Source organism: Chaetura pelagica, unplaced genomic scaffold, assembly GCF_000747805.2.
Source record: "Chaetura pelagica isolate M959 unplaced genomic scaffold, ChaPel_1.0 scaffold199, whole genome shotgun sequence".
Taxonomy (NCBI): Eukaryota; Metazoa; Chordata; class Aves; order Apodiformes; family Apodidae; genus Chaetura; species Chaetura pelagica.
The window spans coordinates 2,217,685-2,245,483 of record NW_009970714.1 but is presented as its reverse complement, the minus strand read 5'-3'; the positions used below and the strand labels follow the sequence as shown (position 1 = coordinate 2,245,483).

Below are 27,799 nucleotides of genomic sequence, written 5' to 3'. Positions count from 1 at the left end.
GGGCAGTTCAATAGACCCCAGTTTTCAGGTGATATCAATGCCATGGGGATGAGACCTCATGGTCTCAGGTAAGCTCTTTGATCTCTTAAAACCAGGATATTATAGGGGTAGTTCTACATTTATAGAAATTGTTAAATAGTGGGTTGGAGGTTTTTGGATGAAAAATCATCTGTGTTGTCTACAGTAGCTGGTAATCTTCCTGATGTCATTATGTGCAGTGAATTTTCCTGTAAGTGTCTGTAACATTAAAACCTGTCTTTTACACTGGGACTGTTCTACCCTGTCTTTTGTTGGGAATTAATCAGAAACTGCACTACTGGAGGAAGTTATGTGACCTGAAGGATTTTGTTGCCCCTAGTTCTGGGGCTTTTATGGTTTTTTTTAATGAAGGGTCTGACATTATCTTTGGTGTCTTGAGAATGAGTAATATAGTATTATTGATTTAATTTATAATGAATATGTAATCAAATGTCAGCTTCTGCCTGTGCTATTTTTACATTGAAGGCTATGATGTAAATTGAGTGCCAGGATTGACATATGTTGCCATCTTGGGAATTACTATTTTCAGTATTTTTTATTTATTTCAGTAATTTCTAATCCACACAATATTATTTTATGCTCTGAATCGCATTAACATGCAGTTTATTCACTGAGATAGTTCTTACTGTCAGAGTTTTCTGTTATTATTATTATTGAAATAGAAAACAGGTTGTTTATTAAACATAATTAAAGCAATTATTTTATTGTAGTCATAAAGCTCATTTAAATGTAAGCATAATTAGTCAAAATATTTGTTTAAATATCTTAATGAATGCATCATGTAAATCATTTTGGTGAATAGTTATTTAGTCAAATATGCCAGACTAGGCAGTCCTGAGAAAAAAGATTATTTAGTCTTTCATACTTTGTTTTAGATATGGGTTTCCAGGAGGTGGCCATGGTCCACCATCAGGTCAAGAACGTTTCCTTGGTCCTCAGCAGCCAATGCAACGCCCTGGAGTTCCACCACAGCTGAGAAGATCTCTGTCTATTGATATGCCTCGGCCAGTGAACAACCCACAAATGAGTAATCCCTCTGGGATCTCTCAACATTTCCCCCCCCAGGGAATTCCAGTTCAGCAGCACAATATATTGGGTCAGGCGTATATCGAGTTACGTCACAGAGCTCCTGATGGGAGGCCAAGGCTGCCTTTTAATCCTGCTGCTGCAAATGTTATGGATGCAGCAGCACAACATCAACGACATCCAGGGTTTATACCCAGGCAGGAGTTTCCAGGCCCAAGACAGGCAGAACCACTGAGACACAGTTCTCAAGGTATACCTAACCAGTTGCAGATATCTACAGGTTTGGAGCATATGTCACAATCCCAGCAGGATCAAATCAATCCTGACAACCCATCTGCACTTGTAATACGTTCTCTAAGTCATCCACCAGTTGCTGATGCATTCCCTGGACCACCTTTGGCTGCATCTGCACCAAGTGATGAATCTGCAAATCTGCAGATTCCCAACCAGCCAAGTGATGGTCTAGAAGAAAAGCTTGATCCTGATGATCCTGCTGTAAAAGATTTGGATGTGAAAGACCTTGATGGAGTTGAAGTCAAGGATTTAGATGATGAGGATCTGGAAAATTTGAATCTAGACACAGAGGATGGGAAAGGAGATGAGCTGGACACTTTAGATAATTTGGAAACCAATGATCCTCACCTAGATGATCTTCTAAGATCCGGGGAATTTGATATAATTGCATACACAGACCCAGACCTTGATGTGGGGGATAAGAAAGGAATGTTTAATGAAGAACTAGACCTTAGTGTCCCCATTGATGACAAACTAGATATCCAGGGCAAGACAGAAGAACCAAAACAGAAAGAACAAGGTGACAGAACTGTTTCCCCTCCTGAGAGTCAGTCTCCACAGAAGAAATCTGTTACAGAAAATGAAATTAAAACAGAAGTTCTTTCCCCAAAGACTAATGAGGAAAAGAAGAATGAAAATGAAAATAATGATGGAAATGCTGAATCCACAAGTACTCAACAGGCTACTGAAATGGAGTTAAAGGATGGAGAAAAAGCTCCTGCACAGCCTGCTAACCCAGAATTCCCTGACAAAACTACTACTGTTCCTACTCAAGAAACAACTGTGTCTAGTCCAGATGCTCAGGGATCTGCTCCACTGCCTGTTCAAGGAGCAGTAAGTTCCTGCAGTATAACTGGGTCCACACCAGTCCTCTCAAGTTTGCTAGCTAATGAGAGCTCAGATAATGCTGAAGCAAGGACTGTAGGATCTCCATCTCAATCTTTGCCAACAACACAAATGAACCATGGATCAGGTATTCCACAAACACTAATGACACCTGGTGGACAGATCTTGGAAAACACTATAAATCCAAGTTTGGCCATGGTTCCACGGATGAACCATAATTTTCCTCAAGGGTCACCAAATGCAGGATTTATTCAGGGTCAGTCATCTAATCATAACTTTGGGACAGGACAGACATCTAATCAAACTGTGACTGTAACAAACCGTCCTGGTCCCAGTGGCATATCTGGTCCCCAGCAGATAATGCTCCCTCAACCATTAGCTCAACAACAGAATCGAGAGAGACCACTTCTGCTAGAGGAACAGCCACTTCTTCTGCAGGACCTTTTGGATCAGGAAAGACAGGAGCAGCAGCAGCAGAGACAGATGCAAGCCATGATTCGCCAACGTTCAGAGCCATTTTTCCCCAATATTGGTATGTGGGATGGTCTGTTTGTCTGTGATTCAGTCACTCAACAGTAAATAGTTCAGTAATCTGTAGCACTGAAAGAAGCAGGTAGATACCTGGAGCTTGAAGAGGGGCATAACAAAAATCAATCTGCCTAGTAGGTACAATGGGAATGTGGAAATTCAGTATGTAGGTGGAATTCTGAATTCCATGGCAGTTCTCCTGTTGACAGCACTAGGATCAGGGAAACTCTGCATTACTGCTCATTTTTTTTACATTATATCTGTCATATATTTGCTTTATGCCTTAGGTTTTCATACATGGTATGGAGTAAATGCACCCTTCATAAACAAAATTAAATATTCAAGTGCAATAGCTGACTTTTTGATTTATTTTCTCTGTATGGTTGTTCTGTTACATTTTCTGTAGTGTTTAGTGTGTCTCAAGGAAAGGGGTCATGAAAAGCTGTATTACTAGCTCACAGTTTTGGCAAGTCCCAGAAATACTACAAATAATTCAGCAGGTACAAAGAGTCTTTAAAAGAAACATTTTTCCTGTTTAATAGGACAGAGCAGTTTGAGCATTCAGATCAAGACCATTGCTGTCATTAATTAATTATGAAATTTGAGAAATGTGTTGGTTATAACTACACTGGCCATCAAGGCTGTTTGTTCAAAAGACAAATTTAACCTACCCCCTAAGTCACAGTTCCATGTTTTTAGTGGCACTAGGATGTGCTATGGCCACCTCAGGTGGCTAAGATGACCTCCAGACCTTCCTTCCAACCTCAGCCCTTATGTACTCCCATTTATCCTGCTCTGTGGGAGGCACCTAACAGGAGAGATAGCAAAGAGGCAGAGCTCACCATACATATAGTCTGTTTAGAAGCTGTGAGGGGCACATGCCTTGATGCCTGTAGAGCTGCTGGTAACTACTGAGTGACTGTTTTCTCAGAACGCAAGTGGGGGTGTGTCAGTTTTGCCAACTGAACTCACAGAACAACTCTTCTTCCTGATCCTTACACCTATAAATAGAAATTATTTACCTATTGGGTCATAGGCCTGATTTGGTCTGAAGCCCTTCTTAGACTGACCTGCTTTTCTTTGTGTTGTGGTTGAAAACAAGAACACTTGCTTCTGGAGTGAGTTTCCTTTGAGGATATATGAAACTATGTATTAACCATGACTTTCAAAGCGGAGAGGACAAGTAAATTTAAGTCGTAATGCAATTATGTGTTTTAATGATGATTTACACATTAAATAGACCTGAACAACTTGTAGTGTTCAGCTATGTCATTCACTTGTACTGTTTTTCTTTTATAGATTTTGATGCAATTACTGATCCCATAATGAAGGCAAAAATGGTAGCTCTTAAGGGGATCAATAAAGTCATGGCCCAGAGTAACATGGGGATGCCAACAATGGTTATGAACAGGTAGGCAACACTTAATACCATTGTTTAGGACTACAAAATATAAAAGGAAATGATAGAGCTAGGGGAAATGACAATTTTTTAAGTGGAAAAAGATCCTTTTGTCACATAAAAAAGTATTAAAATGCATCAGACTTGGATTCCAGTGGCAATGTCAGCCTGGCTTCAATGTTGATGCTTCCCTTGTTTTCCCACTTACTGATGATGTGATGACACATCTCCCACATATTGGGTTTGAAACCCGTTGATGGGCGAGTAATGGTTAAACTTCATGGTAATTTAACACTCTTAGCCCAAGTAATGGAAGTTTCATCCTCTCTGTAAATCCATTGAGGACACAAGAAGCTATGAGCTTCACAGACTTCACCATGACTGCCTTTACTGTAGGTGGGGAGTCAATGGGCCAGAGAAGATCTGCACCTTTTCTTTCTGTGTGCCCTTAAAACAGCATGTTTTCTCTTCCTTAAGACATACCTTGCCAGAGGTGCACATTTACCTGGCTCTATTTGACTGTACTGGTGCCTATGATATCTAAATCCATTAAATCTGTTTTTTTTTTGTTTTTTTTTTAAATAAAACATATTGAAATACAGATACAGCTGGTTTTTTGGTGCATCTTCACTGTTTTAGCCCAGATCCTCATGTTTACTTCATCTCTCTGCAAAGTGTAAAATGCAACTGTTTCGGCCAAGTGTTGTTCCATGAAATGAGAATTAACTGTTCTTCAGACATTGGAAAAGTTTGGTAGAGAAGTTCAAGCAAATGTCTATAAAATATTTGGAAGCTTTGTGTAACTTCAGGGCAATACAAAAGGTTGTCTCTCCCTTAAAATACCTACCAGTTATTAATTAACTGTCTGTTTATATATCCATAGGTTTCCCTTTATAGGTCAGCCAGTGCCAGGGGCTCAGACGAGCGAAGGCCAAAATCATATGCAGCAGGCAATTACACAGGTAATGCAACTTGATATGGGTTTTAAACAAAAGTGTTAATTCATAGTAACTAGTTTTTGAGGGTTTTTTTAAATTTAAACATACCTTAATATCCTTGTCTCTATGTTTTACTGAAATTTCTAGGATGGCGGTTTGACACCTCAGATTTCTAGACCTAATCCTCCCAATTTTGGTCCTGGTTTTGTCAGTAAGTACAGATTTAATAATTTATTGCATGCTAATGTTTAATTCTACAGTTCTGTTTTCTTTATAATACAATATCCATAAATGGGTCCTATCTATCAAAAATTAATCCTTTCTAAATGTAGTCAATTAATCATTACAGTTCCAACTAATAAAGTGTTGCATAGTAAGCACTATTAATATTTTTTTCTAGAAGCTACCCTCAAAGAAACACCTTAAGGAAAGAGGGAAAAACAAAAATAGCATTATTTGGATTTGTGAGAGAATAGTAATTATTAACTGACAGACTACTATGTCAAAAACCTATTGTGTTGTAATATCCTGAACTCAGTGAGAACAACAGTCTATATTGACGGGTTTTTTTTAATTTTGGAAGCAAAAGTTTTGTGCAGCATCATTGTAATTTTAACAACTTTTTAAAAAAAAGCTTTCCAGGCACTAGACAAGACTAGGAATCACAATTGCTGAAAGCAGGAATATATAGCACTAGTATTTTGTCTTCCTTGTTTCTGGTTGCCCTTGATCACTGGTAAGTCCTAGCCTCTATGAGAAGGAAGATTTATTAACAGAAATTAAAACTGAGCAGATGTTGGGAGAGGGAAGACCACATGTAAAAAAATGTTTCTATCACTGCAAAAACTTTACTCGATATTTATGGATAAGAATCAAAAGTGAACACCTTCACCTTTTCCAGAAACGGGAGCAGCAGGACTGAGTATGCAATAAGGAGCTTTTTCAATATTCTCTGTATTAATTTCTGGTGAGACTTGACATAGCAGTCAGCAATGGCCTCACTCTGATTGAGGTGGTGGTACTTATAAGCACTTGATACAAAGCTGTTTCTCATTTCAGCAGTACTTATTCTTACCTGGAACTTGTTAATATTTTGGTACTTCCATTTGCACTTTTGCATTGCTCTCATCTGCAGTTGTTCTCCATCATTTCTACTCAGTTGTCCCTTCAGGTGGTGTGATTAGTTTTGCAGAATTTATCGTTGAAAGAGTGGGCACTCCTGGAGACAATAGAGGCTGTCCTAGCTCTGTGAATTGATTTTCTTGAGCCGTTAGAGTCAGTGGCTGTCACTACCACCAGAAGGTGGTAGGAACTGGAGCACAAGGAGGACATGATTATACTGAATTTATCCTGTTGTGTGGCTATCTTTATTAACCTTACTTTCTCCACAAGAAAGACCCGTGCCATATTCCTGCTTACCCAGCTCGTTGCCACAATGCAATTAGGAGACAAATGATACCATCACCAGATCTTTTCTGGGCTTAGTGCAGATCAAGTGTTGTCAGACATGATTGTTTTGCCTCGAGAAAAACATCTGAGAGCAATAGACTGTTCATAGCAGATGAGCCTTTGTAAAAAGAGTAATGTCTGTTACCGCCCAAATGAGAGGGCATTTGTTTGTGGGGAGGAAAAGGCACTGTTGCTGAAGGCCCTGTATGGAGGACTGACAAAGTTATTTTTGCACAGACAGTATCTTTCTTTCATTTCATGGATACCTGATGGATGTTTATAGTTTTAATGTTTTTCTGAGAAGTAGGAATAAACACATTTTTTCATATGAACAAAACTCTTCTGCAAACACCAGAATTAATGAGGCCATGTTTTTTCTTTCCCTCTACCTCCATACTTCCAAAGGTCTTCAGCGTCCCCTCTTTTGTGGCAGAGCAGGATACCACCAGGTTCTGTAGCTGCTTTCAAAGCAGCTACTGGCTAGCAATTGCATGTTTCCTGGTTTGAGAGCAGGATGGTGCCTCTTGAAATTAAGAGACTGTGTTAAAACTGCTTTCTGTCTATAAATGCAGTAATAAGGATCTCTGTCTCCTTAGCTCAGATCACTCCAAGAATTTTGTATCTCTTGAAATACCAAAGCCTCTGTCAAATTTGGCTGAACTTAACCAATGGTTTCTTAAAATATGGGGGAACCTGGTGGTTAAACTTCATCTCTGGAGAGTAGGATAAGAGCTCACCTTCAGGATGAGATCATATCATACTTATTTTCCGTTCTTTTTAGATGATTCACAAAGAAAGCAATATGAGGAATGGCTGCAAGACACACAACAACTTCTTCAAATACAACAGAAGTACCTTGAGGAGCAAATTGGAGCACACAGAAAATCCAAAAAGGCACTCTCAGCAAAGCAGCGTACAGCCAAGAAAGCTGGCCGTGAGTTCCCAGAAGAAGATGCAGAACAGCTTAAACATGTTACTGAGCAGCAAAGTATGGTCCAAAAACAGCTAGAACAGGTAATAATCAGGAACCCAAACTTAACACCTTAACACTGAGCTGTCATACTGGTATGACTCTTTTCTTTAAATCCTCTGTAAGGCAAATTGAAACACTTACATACAGTGGAGCTTATTTAACTCCCTGTCATATTTTGTCATACAGCATAATGTCATATTTTGTGTAACAGCATCACCCTGGATTGCTGGGGACACTGGAGTTGAAGGAGCATATGCTATGGCAAACATTATGACAAAAAGATGGTTTAATACTTCAGGAAGAGGGGAAATGGCTTGGCAACATGACTTGCCACAGAGTTTCTGGCACCATGAAAAGCATAAATGAAAGATTCAGAGGAAAGCCTTAGCATGCAGGGCTTTGTTTCAGGCTTGAATGAATCTCGTAACTCAAGTCTTTTTCAGGTGTCCTTCCATAATCAGAACCTCTTGGTTATATGACAGTTAAATGTTACTGTTTGAAATCCCTTTCCATTCTATCTTTAGTTTAGTTTTATGATCTGTCTAGTTCCTAGACTCTGATCCTTTGTGTGTTATCTGTTATTGTATCATGGAACAATATGGGCCAAAGAGATACCTGGAGATCATCTGGTCTACTGATCAAAGCAGAACTAGCTTCACAGTTAAATTAGGTTGCTCAGTGCCTTGTCAGTCAAGTTTTGTAAGTCTCCAAGGGTAGATATTTCTTAGCCTCTCTCAGCCCCTGTTCCAGTGTGTAACCAGTTTAACTGGGTTTTGTTTTTCTTTCTTTAAAATCGGTTGGAATTTCACTTGCTACATCTGGTAACTGTGATTCTAATAAGTCAGATTAATGTTAAGCCTGTAATAGCTTTGATAAATCTGTGCTTTGGCCAACAGTATTGAATGCTGTGTTCCTCAAGAGATTGTTTATAAATTATCTAGCCTGACTGTCAGGATCAACTAGACGTGCTGAACATGGAAATGCTTTAGAATTATCCTTTAATAATATGAGGGGGTAAAATTTGCCACAGGCTTCTTGGAATGAAGTTCTAAGTGATATCTAACCCTCACGTTTTTTGCTCCTGGGTCTGCACTGGGTGGAATATTAGTTGGCTTGTCTTCTCACTGTGAGGAAGAAGGATGAAGCAGATAAATTATGTCTACATCATTTCTTCCTTTTTCTTTTTTTCCCTTCCACAATGAGTTACAAGTAGAATAAATGCAAAAAAAATAATCACTTTAACCAGTCTTTATCAAACACACATCAGCCTAGTTTTATGGTGGAATTATGTTGAAGTAACAGCTGCTAACCGTGACATTGCAGGTGCATTTAGTGCCCCATAATTAAGGATATTTTTAATTCTTAAACTTAAGTTTCACATAGGTGTCCCTGCCCATGCCAGGGGGGTTAGAACTGGATGATCTTTAAGGTCCCTTCCAACTCAAACTATTCTGTGATACTGCTGCTAAGTTCCCTCTACTTCCCTTGTCAAATGGTGACAGCCCTTCAAAAACTCATTTAGACCAGTCACCCTCATCCTAAACAGCAGCTTATTACATACCTAATAGGAGCTTAAATAAAGTTACATTGAAGTGTGTTCTTAAGAACCTATACGAAGCAATTCACCACTCTCTGAGTTCAGATCAAGTAATTTTTCTGCAATCAAGTTTCTCTTAGTTTTTGAAAAGGGCAAAGTGCAGATGTTTTCTTTATATATCTCTAGGGAAAAGAGCTCTCAAATCCCTGGTGCTGGACACAGGCACAGAGAAACAGGAGCTGGCTTGGTGCAACATGAGCTCCTGTCTGACAGAGTTGTGAGCTCAGGCACAGAGCTCTGCAGGCACTGTCAGATTGTCTCTGGGGCCTGGATAGCTCAGCTGCTTTGGTGTGGCCCAGTGCCTGTGAGCTCTGCCTTGATCTCCTCTCTACTGATAAATTCACCAGGTTGATCTGCACAGGTCGGCTCAGGTCCAGCTGAGTGTAGTTAGTGCTGGTCCTTTGAGATCTCCACTAACTCCAAGTGCAGCCACGTGGCTGATCCTGGGAGGGTGTTGTGGTTTGGATGCCTCCTTGTCTAGGCGTACAGAGCCAACACAGGTTTAGTGCTCTGTACCCATGGAGAAGTCCTGGAGCACTGGAGTTTGCAGTTCCCACCTGTTCCCAACTGTTGTTGTCCTGTGTGTGGATAGGAGCTGCAGGACAAGGATCAGTTTTGGTTTAGCAGAGTGCAGTCTTGGTACATAATCAGAACTTTGAGGCACTGTTATTTTTTCTAAAGTTTTGGGGTGGATAGTGTTTCTAGTGAAATAAAGACAATTTAGCCTTACAAAGAGGGGGAAAAGAAGACTGTGCAGAAATGCTTGTTTTGCTTGAGGTTCATTGTCTACTGAAATTACAGTGGTGAGTTACATACTTTATGCTGCTTTTGTAGTCAGTACATGTCAGAGATGAATAATGACTCTTTTAATGTTTAGATCCGGAAGCAGCAGAAGGAGCATGCGGAACTAATTGAGGAATATCGGATCAAGCAGCAGCAGCAGCAGCAGTGTGGGATGGCCCCCCATGCCATAATGCCTGGTGTCCAGGCTCAACCACCAATGGTTCCAGGAGGAACATCACCAGCAATGAATCAGCAAAACTTCCCCATGGTGGCACAACAGCTCCAGCATCAGCAACACACAGTGGTCATCCCTGGGCAATCCAACCCAACCAGAATGCCAAATTTGGCTGGGTGGCAATCTGCAAATGCCCCTGCAAGTCACATGTCCATGAATCCAGCAAGGATGCAGCCTCCAATGACACCGTTGCCGATTACTCCTGGTACACCAGCTCCCGTGCCTGGTCCAAATGCAACTGCACAGTCAGGGCCACCACCACGGGTGGAGTTTGAGGACAATAACCCCTTCAGTGAAAGCTTTCAAGAGCGGGAAAGAAAGGAGCGTTTACGGGAGCAGCAGGAACGGCAGCGCATTCAGCTGATGCAGGAGGTGGATCGACAGAGGGCTTTACAGCAGAGAATTGAACTAGAGCAGCATGGTATGATAGGGTCTGAATTAAACAACAGAACATCCTTATCTCAGATACCTTTCTTCAATTCTGACCTACCTGGGGATTTCGTACAAATTCCGCGACCTCTTCAGCAGTCTCCGCAGCATCAGCAGCAGCAGCAACAAATGGGGCAAATCCTGCAGCAAGGTTCTATGACCTCGCCTCCTGCCACAAATTTTATGCAAAGCAGTGAGAGAAGGCCAGTGGGACCTACAACTTTTGGACCTGATGCATCTGCTGTTCCAGGTGGAGCCCCGAATTTCCATAATGTAAAGCAAAGTCATGGGAATCTCCCTGGGGCTGCCTTTACGCAGAACCAAGTCAGGCCTCCGTTTTCCTCTGCTGTACCTTCACCTACAGTGCTTAATAGTGGTACCCCAGGTGATTCGGACACTAACGTGCCCCAGGGAACAAACTTCCCTGGATCCAGCCAGTCTCTCATACAGCTGTATTCTGACATAATCCCAGAAGAGAAAGGAAAAAAGAAAAGGACGCGAAAAAAGAAAAAGGACGATGATGCTGAGTCAATAAAAGCCCCGTCAACTCCACATTCAGATATAACTGCACCGTCAACTCCAACCATTTCTGATGCTACCTCCACCCCCACAGTTAACACCCCCAGTGAACTTTCTCGTCATCAAGATGAACAAGAGTCAGTGGAGTTAACAGGCCCATCAACATCAAACTCAGGAGAGAGCCAGACCTCTCCAGAGCTGGAGTGTAAGGTCCCCAGCAGCAGCCTGCCCCAGAAGCAGCCCAGTGTCAGTACAGACACTGAAAAGGCTAAAACAGACACACCTACCAGCATTCAAGAAGTTAAACTAGAAAAGGCAGAAACTGATCAATGCTCAGGTCAAGCTGAGCCTAACCCAGAAAATCCCAGCAGTATTAAGGTAGAAGAAGATAAGGTCACATCACAGCCTGTCCCTTCAGCTCAGAGTCCAGCACAACCAGCGAGCGTTCCAGCAGCGAAAGGGGAGTCAGGGAATGAGCTGCTGAAACACCTGCTTAAAAATAAGAAGTCCTCATCTCTTTTGAATCAGAAGTCAGAGAACAGTGGCCAACCAGAAGAGGAGGCTTCTGGGGATAAGAAGATAGCAGAGAAGCAGAATCCAGCTGAAGGAATGGTGAGCCTGTTACTGGTTTATACAGTGGTCATCAACAGTGAGAGCTTAGTTTGTGCCTTTACTGTGGCCATTTGTGAAAAGGTGGGGAGATACCCTACGTGCACAAGGGTGGAATAAACAGGTTTAAGCAATTTTTACCTTGCTACCTGGCTTTTCTCCATGAAATCCGTGTTACTGAAGGAACAGGTTTTATTAGGAGTTTGTAGATTGGTGTATTCAGAGATTGTTAAAATGAAAAAAGTATTTTTTCTGTAGATAATAATCTTAAAAATTGCCATTTCCTAATATTTACCAAGATTAAGGCAAGAATTTACAATATAGCTCTTAATTACCTACTAGTATGTTTCTGTACAGTACATGCAATGTCTGTATGCTGCTTTCTTCTGTGAATCCACCTTAGTAATGTACAAGATGAGCTGTGTACCTTTGCACAGGGTGGGCTTCACACACCCTTCAGCTGCACCATTTGGAGTGTTCCATGAATGAACCAAATCCTTGGTCATTTTCCACCTATGAAAATCCTATATTGTCTCTAATTTTAGTAGACTATGCTCTAAGGTTTTTATTAAAAGTATGAAATTGTTACATCTCCTAAAATTGCTGGATTTCTGTGTTACAGAATATTTCTGTAATGAAATTTAGTTTAATGGAAGGAAGCATTTGTTCTTTATATTAATGACATTATATGATTTAATAATGTGTAAGGGTCTTAAAAACAGACCTAAAGAAGATTGCTTTCTATGGAGGTAGGGTACACTTTACACTTAGATAAGTTGGTTGTTTTGTTTTAATCTTTAACCTCTACTCAGTTTTGTTTTATGACTGCCTAAACTCTAAATACATCCCTCAAATGAAACTTAAACACATAGAAAATGAATGAAGAGTAATAAAAATACAGGTAATTGTGAGCAGCAGGTAACCTATGGAAGTGTTAAAGATCCACAGGTAAAATATATATGGGTGGAATAATGGTGAGAGGACTTGCAGTAGAGGTCATGCTGAGCAGTTTAATAACTGATAAAAAGAAATGGGACTTTTAACTTGCCACTCTCTGTTGCATTGCCAGGTCCCACTCTGATTGCTTTTAGGCAAATATCCTTTTAGGTGAAGAATGGCTTTGCAAATTCCTGCTAAAAGTATGTAGGCAAATGGTACAATCCAGAAGTGTTTCACAGTACTGGATTTGTTTCTCACCTCAAAATACAATTGTATTCTGTTACCTTACATGCCTCTTTTCTGAAGCCAAGCCTGCCTTTCATTATGCCCTGGTGAAAATCTCTAAGGTTCCATGCACATGTAACTTTATTTTAGGAGGTATTCAGAAGAAAATGCTTCTGGTCTATGAGTGTTTAATGATGTTTTCAGATGTCAGTGGTGTTAATGATAAGTCATAATTTTGTGTATAGGGACAGTGCAGCAGTTACATTTGCCGGTGAAACAGCAAAGTAAACAAATCATGAAATACAATTAATTAGGATTGAGATTTACTGTACAGGGTGTGTTCTTTTAGACTGTCATGCTGTAAATTTGGACAACCTGTATATTAAAATGTCAAAAATTCAGCTTAACTTTTTTTTCATTATTATTATTAAATACCAGCAAACTGCAGGAAACCAGATGCAAGGTGCATTTGGGTGTAGTAACAGCCAGCTTCAAAGAGCAGATGTAGGACCTGAGACCAAGAAACAGAGAAATAAGAGAACTCAGAGGACGGGAGAGAAGGCAGCTCCTAGGTCCAAGAAAAGAAAAAAAGAGGAAGAAGAAAAGCAAACTATGTACCCTAATGCTGATACATTCATCCAGTTAAAACAGGTAGGTATGGAGATGCTGGGTAATGCATTGGGGGCACTTGGAAAAAATGGACTTCTCATGATGGAAATGAAGTTGATCATTAAGCTGAATTTAGAATACAGGGTGGAGAACATGAGAACTGCCACAAAACTGGGAAATACAAAGTTCTGGTCTTATTTCAATTTGGAAGATCTATTGACATGGCAAGCATCTGATGGTCTCAAGGCCATGGAGTTCCTGTCAGCTCTGGCAGCCTCAGTGGCTGAGCTGGCAGGGAGCTGGAGCTGCAGCTCCAGTGGACAAGGGGACACCTTACTTAACAGAGGCCCATGTTTGATGCAGTTTTCTGATAGTGGGTAAATTCCAATTGTTGTTTTTTTTTAAATTAGAAACCCCTCTGCTGTTATTTGTAGCTCTGCAATGCTCCTGTGATACAGTTAAATTAATTTCTAACTCTTTCTTTTAATGCAGCAGCTTTCTCTTCTGCCTTTGATGGAACCAATAATTGGAGTGAGCTTTGCACACTTTCTTCCCTATGGCAGTAGCCAACTAAATGGTGGAAACCGACTTGTAGGAAGTTTTGGTAGTGCTACTCTTGATGGGGCTTCAGATTACTACTCCCAGCTCATTTACAAGGTAGGGAAATTTGAGTTGCTAGACAAAGACGGTGCAGTGGTGAAACAGTCACCATTTTGTTACTCTCTAAAAGTGGAAAACAGTTCTAGGAGCTGCGTTGTAAACTAATTTAAAACTAGAAGTATTCCTCTTACAAATGGATGCTGAACAGTGAAAATTGTAATTACAGTTTTATGGAGCAGAAAAGGCTGAATTCTCAGTACTTTGTGAAGTCATTGAAAGCATTAAAGCATTTCTTAATGTGAATTAAATGGGAAGTAGACTTCCCTCATTTGTGCTCTAAGCCCTAACTAAGAACCTGTGAACTCTCAACAAAATAGACTGTTGATGAGTTTCTAACAGACAGAATTTAAAACTCAGTTTCTGAGATGGGAGTGTCAATATTGCAAGAGCAGCAAGATAGGGAGCAGACAGAATCAAATTTGCTGCTTGGCTACCCTAATATAAAAACTTAAAAACTAGTGCTGGTTACTCCAGCCTTACATGACATGTAAGCTAAGATTGTGACCCAGCAGAAATGGTTACTCTGGTCAAAAGTGAATAATAAGTATTAGCTTTGCAAGTGTGACTGCAACAAGAACAAATACTGAAGTTCTTACTTAATTTTTATTTCAAATATGGGCAGTTAAGTAAGCTAGTGAGAGGTAGCCTGGAGTGTGAGCTTGAGAGTATCTGCCTCTCTGTAGTAACTGCTTCAGTGAAAGCTCATCATGTGCTAAATGTGAAGTAGGTTTCCTTTGAGTGACAGATGGGTGAGCTGACTCCTTTGCAGTGGAACTGCTCTGTCAGTCTTAAGTTCAGACATTTGCATAGGGCCACGAAGGTGATCAGAGAATCAGATGATCTCCTACAAAGACAGGCTGAGAGGGTTGAGGCTGTTCAGCCTGGAAAAGAGAAGGTTCTGAGGAGACCTCCTAACGGCCTTCCAGTGCCTGAAGGGGCTACAGGACTTTTTACATAGGCTTGTAGTGAGAGGACAAGGAGTAATGGTTTTAAGCTGGCAGAGGGGAGATTTAGGTTGGACATTAGGAAGGAAATCTTTACTGTGAGGGTGGTGAGACACTGGAACAGGTTCCCCAGGGAAGCTGGGGATGCCCCATTCAAGGCGAGATTGGATGGGGCTTTGAGCAACCTGATCCAGTGCGAAGTGTCCCTGCCCATGCAGGGGGGAGGTTGGAACTAGATGATCTTAAAGGTCCCTTCCAACTCAAACCATTCTGTGATTAAATTTTAGGAACTTGGGACTCCCAAACCATTCCTAAAGATGTTACTTGTGCTTTTCTATTAATAATTTTGCTATATATTTTTTCAGTAGTGCTTACTCCTCATGTAAAATGTTGCTCTGATGGTATCACTGATGTCAGAAGAGCAAAGCATTGTGTCTTATTGACAATAATGTATTTGGTCACATACTTGAGAATTAACTATTATTGTTGCTTATCAGTGCTACGTCTTAGTTGTAAAATGATGTCAGTGAGTTATGTTATCTAGTATTAGAACAAGGCAAGTTCACCGTGTGTTCCATGGCTGATTTAGGCTTCTTTAATCTCGTGCAGCAGAACAACCTGAGCAATCCTCCAACACCACCAGCCTCCCTCCCTCCCACACCACCTCCTGTGGCATGCCAGAAGCTGGTCAATGGCTTTGCAACCACCGAGGAACTTACTGGCAAGGCTGGTATGTTGGGAGGTCACGATGGTAAGACTAACACGTATTGTTTGGGTAATAAGTCAGTAAAGTTTGTAGCAAATGACAAAACAGATCACGGGGATGCTTTTCTGTTGGTGTGATCTTTTATAAAACCAGTATACCTAGACTCTTCAAGGTTGTGGACATCATTATCCAGCTTTGTTTTACACGAGTATAATGTAGCCTTCTCCCTATTCCCTTTTAAAAACGTGTGGAGAGGTAGAAGCACTCCTAGGAAATTAAAAGAAAACCAAAACATTATTTTTAATGTCCCGAACAAATGCCTAAGCAGTTAGTTGAAAGAGCTTGAAGGCAGTCTACCCAGACTGTATCAGGTTTTGTATGTATTTTCATATGCTTGTAATTTGGTCAATTAAAATTTCTTTCTTATAAGTAAAACTTTATACTGCCTTTTCATAAGGACTGTTCAGTGACTAAAATCCTTAAAATCCAGCCCTTCTCCTTTCTTTTGCAAAGTTAATGAATCTTTGTTAAGTAAAATAAAAATCCTCTCATACTGGCAGAAGGCACACTTAGAAGCCTTTTGAGCCCTTTCTCCTCAAAATGTGCAGGTTTTTGTAAATATGGAGATAAATAATGAACAGTCAAATTTTTCTGAGCTGCAAGTGGGTGAGAGTGGTGTTAGTGCCTGCTGTGATGCCTTGGTTGTGTCAGGGAGCCACCAGTACCCCAGTACACAGAATGCTTATCAATGGAAGAGCTGTGCAGATGTCTCATGGTGCTGTACTTTTCTCTGCTGTACATTTCTGTTTTCAGTTACCAAAGCTCTGGGACCAAAGCAGTTCCAGTTGCCTTTCAGACCACAAGATGATTTATTAGCAAGGGCAATGGCTCAGGGCCCTAAAACTGTCGATGTTCCTGCTTCTCTTCCAACACCACCTCACAACAATCAGGAGGAATTAAGGTAATTTTTCCTTCACATCTTCAAACATGTATTTGGAGCAGGTTCTGTGATCTTTCAATAGGAGATGAGATTGTGAAGAAACAAAATCCATTATGCACAGCCACACAGTGCAGAAAATGCAATGGGATTATTTGTGCTAGTTAACTATTAGTAGTCCACATGTAGAGAGCAACATGGTGAAATGGGGGATTTCTGCCACTGCTGGACTCTAGACCCTGTTAAATCCTTCAGAATTCATTCCTTTGCTGTCTTAGAAGTGAAAGAAAACTGTATAAACAGATAATTTTTCCTGGAGCAACATGGTGCTGTTGTACCATGATAGTACATGCCTACTGCACCAGACAGCAGTGCTGTGCAAGTGTCAGCCTGAAAACTCCCCAGGTCTACTCAGCTTCTCTTCCTGTGTGAGAAATTCTTGCCTAGAACATGAGTCTCCCCACAAAGTTCTTCCTTTTTGCCTTTCTTTCACTTGCCTAACCAAAAGTTAGGTGGCTTTGAAGCACTGAAGGCTGTGAGTGGATGATGAGGAATGGACCAGTGAATATACTTAAACCAGAAAGTTTAAATAGTAAATACTAATTTTTTACACAGGTAGATGGAGCCAAGGGGAACAGACAGTTCTGTATTGGAGCCTGGGTTTTGATAGTGACTCTGTTTTAAGTTGTGTATCTTTGCCAAGAAACTCCCATGTGCAATGATGTATGGAGACACCCAGAAGTAATGTCCCACCACAGGATTGTGTTCCATGACTAGTAGCAAGGAGCAACTTTGTGATGGTTTCCTGTCATGATTTATAGCTTTGGCTTACCAAAGACTTTTTAGACCATTTCCAAAAGGTTTCCGAAACAGACTTTTTGGGTTTTGTTCCAGGGTTCAAGATCACTGTGAGGACAGGGACACTCCTGACAGCTTTGTTCCTTCTTCCTCTCCTGAAAGTGTGGTGGGAATGGAAATTAGCAGGTATCCAGACTTGTCGGTTGTCAAAGAGGAGAACCCAGAACCTGTACCATCTCCCATCATTCCCATCCTACCTAGCAGTACTGGAAAAGGTGAGTCTGCAGCAGAGCAATCAGTTAGAACTTGGCTTTTTGGTGTTGGGGCTGGTTTTGCATTCATGTGCATGTAGGATTAACTGGGTGTATTTAATTTCATTTTCAGGTTCAGAAGCCAAAAGGAATTACATAAAATCAGAACCCAGTTCAGGAGCGTTACCTGCTTCTGGCTTCTTTGCCTCTCAGCTTGGGCCATCCCAGAATGGTCCTAAGTCTGGCCTTATTTCTGTAGCCATTACTTTACATCCCACAGCTGCTGAGGTAAGAGAAATAAGCTTGTGTTACATACATAAAGTACAACAGTTGTTAATATATTTTACATATAGTGAATCTGAAGGGTTTATAGATAGTACAATAAAGCAGCTTAATAATACCCATTGCTGCTGTCTTGCTGCCTGTCTGATGAAAACAAAGGTATGTTTTTATTATTGTTTTCAGAACATCAGTAGTGTTGTAGCAGCATTCTCCAACCTGCTCCATGTCAGAATTCCCAACAGTTATGAAGTCAGTAACGCTCCAGACGTCCCATCCTCCATGGCAGCCACCAACAGTCACAGAGTGAACCCATCAATGGAGTACAGGCAACATGTTCTGCTGCAGGGTCCTCAGGCAGGTTCCGTGGGACCTGCCAGGATCGTAGGGTCTTATGGACTGAAGCAACCTCATGTGCCATTTCCTGCAAACAGCAATGGTGAGTGGGCATTAACCCTTCCCAGTTTTCAGTACCAAACTGAGTCAGTGTTAATGCATTTCAGCCTCATGCATTCATGCTCCAGAATTTAAAAAAATTGATTCTTGTTTACTGGGGCATGTAGTAAGAGGACAAGGGGTAATGGAATAAAGCTTGAAAAGGGGAGATTTAAATTGGACTTTAGGAGGAAATTCTTCACTATAGGGGTGATGAGGCACTGGAACAGGTTGCCCAGGGAAGTTGTGGCTGCCCCCTCCCTTGAAGTGTTCAAGGTCAAGTTGGATGGGACTTGGAGCAACCTGGTGTGGTGGGAGGTGTCCCTTCCCATGCAGGGGGTTGGCACTAGATGAACTTTAAGGTCCCTTCCAACTCAAACCATTCTCTAATTCTAAATAATACTTTTCTCTTGTTATATGATCATTACATGTGAACCTGCTTTTGATGTTAACTATAACTCAATCAATCAGATCCATCTCTGATTTCTATCACATTATCTACATCACTGTCAGTGAGGCATTTCTTCCAGCAGTACCCAACTTAATTAGATTTTCTTTCTCCAGTGTGATTTTAAATCTATCATTCAGAAAGATTATTCCTATGCTGGAAAGCCTGACAGTTTTATAAGCTTGTGTTCCTATGCTGGTTTAGTTAATTCTTTTCTTATACAAGAATGTGTTTTGCCTTGTTGTTCGCACAGCTGATTTGGGTCTAGTTTGAACAACTTCCCCATCGTGTCATTTAAAACTTGCCTTCCATGCCTTATCCAGCAGGATGCTACTCCTCTAGACCCCTGAAGAACACTGTGACTGCTCATAAATTTGGTGCAATCTGATACAGCTTCTAACAGACGTGTCCACTTCCTAGGTGTTGCTGGCTATAAGGATCACAGCCAGAACCTGGCAGAAGGCTCCGCGCTGAGGCCCCGCTGGTGCTCCCACTGCAAGGTTGTGGTTCTTGGCAGTGGTGTGCGCAAGTCCTTCAAAGATCTGCCCTTCCTGAAGCAGGTATTGCAGGGGAAGGATAATTTCTTGCATGTAATGGTGAATGAGCAAACAAAGAGAACAGAGAGCACAGCTTGTCATGCTGACTAATAACACCGCCAGGTTTCTTTGTAGTCTCCCTTCCATGTGTTCTAATTCAGGGTGGGACATCTGCAGAACAAATGGGAAGTTTCAAAGTTGTTTCTTATATAAAATGCATTTCATTACATTTCATAAAATAGGTGCCATACATGGCAGCTTCCTAAATTCTCCTGCTAACCTCCTTCCATGACCACTTCAGGGACCTTAATTCAAAAAGACCTTGTTTGTAAGGCAGCACCATATTGCCATGTCAGGAATTAACTCTAAGAGCAGGAATACTTGTTCTCTTTTTGAGCAGATTTCACTCTCAGCCTCTTGTGTTTGCACTGGGAACTGTCATTCATTCAAAAAGTACCATTGGTCTTTGAATGAGCTTGAGGTAATTATGTAACAGAGGTGCATAGTCACATTTTAGATATAAAAGTAATGGGTTCACGTAGTCAGAAAAGCACTGAATTCCCAGTAATGTTTTGCAGATGGATCAGTAGATAAAACAGTGTGATCTGTCTTTGATTAGGCTGAAGTCAGACATTCTTTTGCCATCTAAAGATAAAAGAAAATGGATTTTGCTTTGCAAGTGTGCCTACAGAGCAGATGGGAGCATGGTGTAGGATATTTTTATCCTTAAACTTCTGTTAAAGACAAGAAATGCTGAAGAAGGAGGCTGTAGGTGGTGGTAATGTTAGGTCTGTCAAATAATCAAGTATTTATATCACAGCATCGCTCATTATTTCACAAATGTTCTACAAACACCGAGTTTCTAGCCAGACTAGAGGCCTTGTTTCATTACACTTATTATGTGAAGAGTGGTATTTAGATACACTCCTGATAATCTTCCATATTTGATTCCCAGGATTCCCAAGAAGGCTCTGATAAAATGAAGGACGTTGTATTCTGTAGCAACAACTGCTTTGTTCTTTATTCAGCAGCTGTGCAAGCAAAAAACTCAGAGAACAAAGTAAGTATCAAATGCTGGCAGACCCTGCTGAGCAGAAATTATTGCAGCTATTTTTTAAAGAACAGGAAGGGGGTGAGGGGGAAGTTTGCACTTCATTTTAGAGGTTTATAAATTAATGGCTCTATATTAGGCTCTATATCTGAACCAGCAGCATGAAGTAAAATTCATACTTGCAAAACTTTGAGTCTGACAGAGATGCAAGGCAGAACAGTCACCACCTTTTGCTGCCCTCACAGGCTTTGAAGATTGAATCTCAAAAAAGTAGTAATTTAAGTTGTCTGGGCATTGTACAAAACCATAGGTTCATCTTGAAGGGCTTTATTCTGCATTTTGATTTGCCTTATGCAGGAAAAAAACAAAGCCCACTGTTCAAAAAAGTAACTGAACAGCAAGTTTACAAAAAGACTTTTATTTATTCAAGAGTAACTGGGAAAATACAATCTCTTCCTGTTACTTTATTTGGGCAAAGCTGTGATTTTAAAGCACTAGTTACTGAAACACTAGTAAAGAGCCTGCTAACTAACAGCAACAAGGAAAAAGAGGTTCTAGTAACTCAAGAAAGACATTTTAAGAAACTTGTTCAACTGAAGGTGTAATTAGGCAAGGGATTTTTCTCAGGTGGTACCAAATAATGTGCTGTACTTTACAGACACTGCGAGGGGTTTACACCAGCTGAGAGGAACTCAGCACTTCCTCACAGGGCCTTATCTCTTGCTATGTCCAGGTTCATTCAGTTTCAAAAGAAAATAACTTAAATTTATCTCTGTTCATTTAATTGTTAAAAGTGATAGTCTGTATTCAAGACTAAAACTTTGTTTTCTCCAAGATAAACTTTTGAGTACTTTTACAACTAGCTTGGCCTTTACTTTTTCAAGTTCAAATGTACCTTTTTTCCCCTAATCCAGTGGACAGAACAGGCCATGTGCTTCCAGCATCACCTAATTAATACTTTCTTCAAGGCCTGTATTTGTTGTAGAATTTACAGCCTTCCTTCAAATGCATCCCACTTACTTTTTCAGAAGAAAAAATAATTTTAAAAAGCCCTGGAAGAGAACATAGATGTGTGTACATCCACATGCTTTTAGTGTCCCACGTAGCTCATTTTCACTAGTACTTTAGCAAGGTAGTATTTCTGCACAGGTACATCAGCATGTACAAAATAAGTTAATTAAATATCATGTTAAGCTTCTTGGTCCTTTCATTTACTCTTTCAAGATTCATCATAGAAACCACATTAAGCACTTTTTAACCCAAACTTCCTTTGTTGTTCTTGTTTTCTCTCCTTTTTTGAAACAAATCTCTGCAGCTATAGTTCTTGTTTACTGACTGAATGAGTCCTCAGTTGTAGCTAATTTAGAGCCCTGCAGGAATTTCCTTCTCACTTGTTTCCAGGAAAAATATGTGGCATTAATTCCAAATCTTCCCCTTCTACCAAATAACGAGATTCTTACTCTTTACATTAATTCCATGACCTGTATTTTCAAGTTATTTCATGTCACTAAATTTTCTAATACCTAAGAACTAACTCTGTTAAAGTAGTTCATTTAGGGCAATTGACTAAGTTTTAATTCAAGACCTGGACAAAGAATTATTTGTGCTTCCTCTTCTGTCTCAAAGGGCACCACATTCTAGGCTGACTGAGAGAACTTCTTTGCTCCATATCCTGGCACAAGTGTGGTAACATGGGTCAGGGTAATTCCCATCTTTCTCTCTTGCTCCATCATGATTTTATGCATGCTCAGTAGCCTCTTCCATGCTGCCCTGACAGTGCTTTCAAGAGACAATAACTGGTTAACAGGTTGGGATTTATTTTCTCAAAGAGTTTTCTGTTCATTTACCAGGAATCGGTTCCGTCTTTGCCACAGTCGCCGATGAAAGAGAGGCCACCTAAAGCATTCCACCAGTACAGCAACAACATCTCCACTTTGGACGTCCACTGTCTGCCTCAGCTGCAGGAAAAAGTTTCTCCACCATCCTCACCTCCCATCATGTTCCCCCCTGCATTTGAAGCAGCCAAGGTGGAGGCAAAACCGGATGAGCTGAAGGTAACAGTGAAGCTAAAACCGAGGTTAAAAGCAATACACAGTAGCCTTGAGGACTGTCGGCCTCCAAGTAAGAAATGGAAGGGAATGAAATGGAAAAAGTGGAGCATTCAGATCGTGATTCCTAAAGGATCATTCAAATCTCCTTGTGAAGAAGAAATAGATGAATTTCTTAAAAAACTGGGCACAACCCTTAAACCAGATCCTGTGCCTAAGGACTACAGGAAATGTTGCTTCTGTCATGAGGAAGGTGATGGATTAACTGATGGACCAGCAAGGCTTCTTAACCTGGATTTAGACCTTTGGGTCCATTTGAACTGTGCTCTTTGGTCTACAGAAGTCTACGAGACACAAGCTGGTGCCTTAATAAATGTGGAACTAGCCCTGCGAAGAGGCTTGCAAATGAAATGCATGTTTTGTCACAAAATGGGTGCCACCAGCGGTTGTCACAGGTTAAGGTGCACCAATATTTATCACTTTACCTGTGCCATTAAAGCACAATGCATGTTTTTTAAAGACAAGACCATGCTTTGCCCCATGCACAAACCAAAGGGAACTCATGAGCAGGAACTTAGCTACTTCGCAGTCTTCAGGAGGGTCTACGTTCAGCGTGACGAAGTGCGGCAGATCGCCAGCATCGTCCAGCGGGGAGAACGTGACCACACTTTCCGTGTGGGAAGCCTGATTTTCCATGCAGTGGGTCAGCTGCTGCCACAGCAGATGCAGGCCTTCCACTCCTCCAAAGCACTCTTCCCCGTGGGCTATGAGGCCAGCCGGTTGTATTGGAGCATGAGGTACGCGAACAGACGCTGCCGCTACCTCTGCTCCATCGAGGAGAAGGACGGGCTCCCCTTATTTGTCATCAAGGTTGTGGAGCAAGGCCACGAAGATCTGGTCCTTACAGACACAACACCAAAAGGTACATTTTGTGAACCAGGATCCTGAGTTTTGTGGGTTTGCTGTTTTGTTGTCTTACTGCTGATACTTGTGGGACAGTAAATGTTTCAAATAGCTGTTCCAGACACTGTTCTGATGTAATATTGATCATGAGCTCCCAGGGCCCATTTTTAGGATCACACTGTGGAGACTGGGGACCCCTCTGAAGAAATGGTTTAAGCTGCAAGGAAGACTTTGTACAGCTTCACAGAGGAGACCCAAGTTTGAGCATTAAAAATGAATTAAAATAGTAGGGATATTAGGGAGGTTTCCTTTCACAAAATGTTACTGTTTAACTGCAGTATCATTACTCAGTTATCTTTAGGTTAACTGAAGATTTTAAGTTATTCAGTGATAGACAGTTGAGTTGACCAGGTTGTTCCTTGTAATGCTCTGGGTCTTAACCCCTTTGTGCTGTGGGTGCTGATGTGCTCAACCTCCCTCTGGGCAGCCAGGGGAATACACCCACCTACACCTTAGTGCTGGCCATAACCAATCAATGGGAATACCAGATACAGTTAATCTTCAGGAGATTCTACTTTGTGAAGGTTTTCTCAGGAAAACCTGCATTATTGTTATCAGGGGACTGAAAGTTTCCAGTTCTGAATGCTTCATTCCTGAGAATCAAGGGCACAGTAAAAATGTGCTTGTTTGGGATTTGTTCAGGACAAAATACCAACTCACCAAATAATTCTTCATGTTTGTGTGTGCAACCAACATCAAAATGCTTTTTCATGATTGGTTTCTGGCTCATGATGTCCTCAGGCTTTCCTTTTAAAACCAGTATGACAGACTTTTTTTTTTTTTGATCACTGTAATTCTTTCCCATATGGTTGTGTAGGTGTGTGGGATAAAATCTTGGAGCCCGTTGCTTCTGTTAGGAAAGAATCTGAGATGCTCCAGCTATTTCCTGGCTATCTGAAGGGTGAAGACCTCTTTGGTTTGACAGTCTCTGCAGTGGCCAGAATTGCCGAATCGGTGAGTCTTCACCATCCTGGTTAGAATCATAGGACCAGTAAGGTTGGAAGAGCCCTTCAAGTCCAGCCATCTGTCCTACACCCCCGTGACTGCTAAACCATCTCCTGAAACACCCTGTTCACCCATTTTTTGAGCACCTCCAGGAATGGTGCCTCCACCACCCCCCCAGGCAGCCCATTCCAATGCTTCACCACTCATGTCAGTGAAGAAATATTCCCCAGTATCCAACCCAAACCTCCCCAGTTCTTGCTGGATTGCCCCAGCTTGTTGGATGTACCCATGAGAATGGAACCAGGACAAAGTGTGGTAAAGTAAATGTTTCATTACACACTCTTCACGTGTAATTACTTGGATTTCTGTTTTCTTCTTGTATCTTTCTGTGCAGCTGCCAGGGGTTGAGGCCTGTGAGAACTACACTTTCCGCTACGGCCGAAACCCCTTAATGGAACTCCCTCTTGCCATCAACCCCACGGGCTGTGCCCGTGCCGAGCCTAAAATGAGTACCCATGTCAAGAGGTTTGTGTTAAGGTATTTTGTTTTAATTTCACATAGTACAGCCCAGGGTTTATAGGCTGCTTAGGGTTATTTGTGCTTTCGTCTGCTGCTTACAAACCCTGTTGTCCTTGGCTGTGTATGTGCATGCCCAAACCAAAGGCACTGCTTTGTCGTCTGCGCTAGCTGGCTTTCAGTGTCTGTGCGTCTACAAGGAATTTTTTTTTAATGGGTTTCCAGGCTGTTTTCAGAGAAATCTTCAGTTTTCCTTGTATTCTTTCCCGTTACATGCCCAATTCCTACAGGCCTCACACCTTGAACAGCACCAGCACATCGAAGTCCTTTCAGAGCACAGTCACGGGGGAGCTGAACGCGCCATACAGCAAGCAGTTCGTCCACTCCAAGTCCTCTCAGTACCGCAAGATGAAAACGGAATGGAAGTCCAACGTCTATCTCGCTCGCTCGCGCATCCAGGTCAGGCCTCAGCTCAGGAAACGTGCATTTAAAAAGTCTACTTACACCTACTTTTCTATCCATTTTGAGAAAACATTGTATTTTGTCTGTATGTTATATATAAAAATATACATATTTATATTAAAAATTGTAACTAAAGCTCTCACAAAATTCCTTCGAGTCTTATCCCAGAATTGGCAATTCTTGTATGGCAAATCACTTTCAGAGATTTATAGCTGTAAAAAGATACAGAGGGGAGATTCAGGCTAGATATTAGGAAGAAAATCTTTCCTGTGAGTCAAGTTTTTGGTTTGTTTTTTTTAGGTTATTTCTCTAAAACTTAATAAAAATACAAATAAGCAGTGGCAGTGTGACATGCTCAGACCAAGTAAAGTGGTATGAGACTGGCAGCAGTTCAGTGCTTGTCTGTTTATAATAATAAACTTGTTGCTTTATGTATTTGTTGGTGATTTGCTGCACAGCCTGTTTTGCTAAAGCTTTGTAATGAATCTTGCTGTGTGTGAACACGGGTCTGTATTTTAGGTTGGACTTCACTGTGTTGCTGTGTTCTTAGTAGGTTTCTCCGTTCTCCTAAAGGCCACTTCCCTTGTCAGTGAATTTGTAATCTTTACACAGGCAGGTGTCAGAGCTGTAAGAGAAACTTTCTCACCCCAACAGAAGCCACGTACGTTTTCTTCAACCTTAAAGATTTAATGTAAAGCTGGGTTCTGCATCTGGGCTGTTAAAACATCAGTTACTTATCTGTCCTGCTTGGTTCTTTCTGGGCAGTTTACTTCCCACGTGATTTTCTGCAGGCACACGGTGAGGAACATAAATGTAATTTTATGACAGAATTGTAAATTGCAACATATTTTTCATAGGGCCTGGGCTTATATGCTGCTAGAGACATTGAGAAGCACACCATGGTCATTGAGTATATCGGAACTATTATCCGGAATGAGGTAGCAAACAGGAAGGAGAAGCTTTATGAATCTCAGGTATGGGCGATGTGTTTTGACTTTTCTTTCTCTTTTCAGATGTTCACATAACACACCACTGCTGTTCTGCTGGATTAGTTCAGGCCCCCTGATTTCTGTTTTCTGCTGTGCTATAAAAGGAGTAGGCTAAAAATACAACCAGGGGAGTTGACAGTGTTTCTTAAGAAAGGATCATTAAACACTTAAATGTTCAATAAATCTCACAGCACCCTCCTGGCCAGGTGGAGGTAACACACACCCTCTGTCCCAGAGGCCAAAGGGAGAGCTCTGACAGATGTCTGGACCACAGTGTTTAATGAGAACTTCTTCAAAGTCTATCTCTGTGGTTTTGCACCAGTTAGGACACTTTTGGGAAGCCTTTCAAGACCCGAGGTGAAAGGCAGCACAGCAGCTGTTGGGGAAATAATAATTCTCCAGAGATCCCTGTTTATGACCCCCCTGTTCCCTGGCACAGCAGGGAGGGCAATGGCAGCATGACACTCACCCTTTCCCTCGAGAGCCCATGGGCAGGGTCTGATCCTGAATGCAGGAGGACACGTGGAGGTGACCCATGTTGCTGCTTCCTTTTGTGAATTGACAATTCTGTCAAATCTACAAGAGTCTTTTTTCCAATTGTTTTCCAGAACCGCGGCGTCTACATGTTCCGCATTGACAATGACCACGTCATCGATGCCACCCTGACAGGAGGTCCTGCCAGGTGGGTGGCTCTGGAGAGATGCCCGACCTCCTCCTGGGGCCTCATCCACTTTCCCTGGCCTGGGGCTGTTTGTGAGGGGCTCATGTTTGGGATCTTCTCCATGTTTTTTATTCTCTGAGCTGGTACATTCAGCCTTCAGACTATTCCGCTGAAATAATGTCATCTTGTGCATTAGCTTTGCTTGTCCAAGTTTCGTGGCAGACAGGAGGAAAGAATGGAAACTTTGTTAACTCTTGATTCTTTTTGACATTTTCTAGGTAAAGAAACAAGTACAGAGTAATATAATTATATCTGGAAAGTCAGTGCACCCCTGGAGCTAAGGTCCTCCTAAGGTTTGGCTTAGATTTGCCTCCAGGGCAGCGCTTCCTTACGAGGTTACCTTTTTCCACCTCTGTTTTCACAGGTACATCAACCATTCGTGTGCACCCAACTGTGTGGCTGAGGTGGTCACTTTTGAGAGAGGACACAAAATTATCATTAGCTCCAGCAGGAGAATCCAGAAGGGGGAGGAGGTAGGGTGCTCTCCCTTGCCTTTACTTACATGTTGCTACCTGCTTTTACTTCTGGATACTTGGGTGATTTCCACGGCCAGTAGCACAACCTGTTTGTGCTGGGGTGAGGGAGAGTGGCTCTTCCCTCCCCCTTTCCTTTCAAATCTTCCCAGTTCCCAACAGTGCAACCTCTGGTATATTTTGCTGCTGAACCCAGGGGT

General features: G+C 41.4%; 1 protein-coding gene across 1 annotated transcript in view; it reads left to right on the top strand.

The window, feature by feature from the left end:
- Nucleotides 1-27,799, top strand: part of KMT2C (lysine (K)-specific methyltransferase 2C) — a 191,567-nt gene that overhangs the window by 163,145 nt on the left and 623 nt on the right. Inside the window, exons 38-59 of the mRNA XM_010006003.1 lie at nt 22-68; nt 915-2,737; nt 4,033-4,144; nt 5,016-5,094; nt 5,218-5,281; nt 7,301-7,533; nt 9,967-11,667; nt 13,267-13,479; nt 15,651-15,792; nt 16,561-16,708; nt 17,579-17,757; nt 17,867-18,021; nt 18,199-18,451; nt 19,316-19,455; nt 20,387-20,491; nt 22,333-23,452; nt 24,311-24,447; nt 24,833-24,975; nt 25,245-25,413; nt 26,274-26,390; nt 27,014-27,087; nt 27,491-27,599. Of these exons, the coding sequence (XP_010004305.1) occupies nt 22-68; nt 915-2,737; nt 4,033-4,144; nt 5,016-5,094; nt 5,218-5,281; nt 7,301-7,533; nt 9,967-11,667; nt 13,267-13,479; nt 15,651-15,792; nt 16,561-16,708; nt 17,579-17,757; nt 17,867-18,021; nt 18,199-18,451; nt 19,316-19,455; nt 20,387-20,491; nt 22,333-23,452; nt 24,311-24,447; nt 24,833-24,975; nt 25,245-25,413; nt 26,274-26,390; nt 27,014-27,087; nt 27,491-27,599 (7,263 nt within the window). The remainder of the gene's footprint in view (nt 1-21; nt 69-914; nt 2,738-4,032; nt 4,145-5,015; nt 5,095-5,217; nt 5,282-7,300; nt 7,534-9,966; nt 11,668-13,266; nt 13,480-15,650; nt 15,793-16,560; nt 16,709-17,578; nt 17,758-17,866; nt 18,022-18,198; nt 18,452-19,315; nt 19,456-20,386; nt 20,492-22,332; nt 23,453-24,310; nt 24,448-24,832; nt 24,976-25,244; nt 25,414-26,273; nt 26,391-27,013; nt 27,088-27,490; nt 27,600-27,799) is intronic.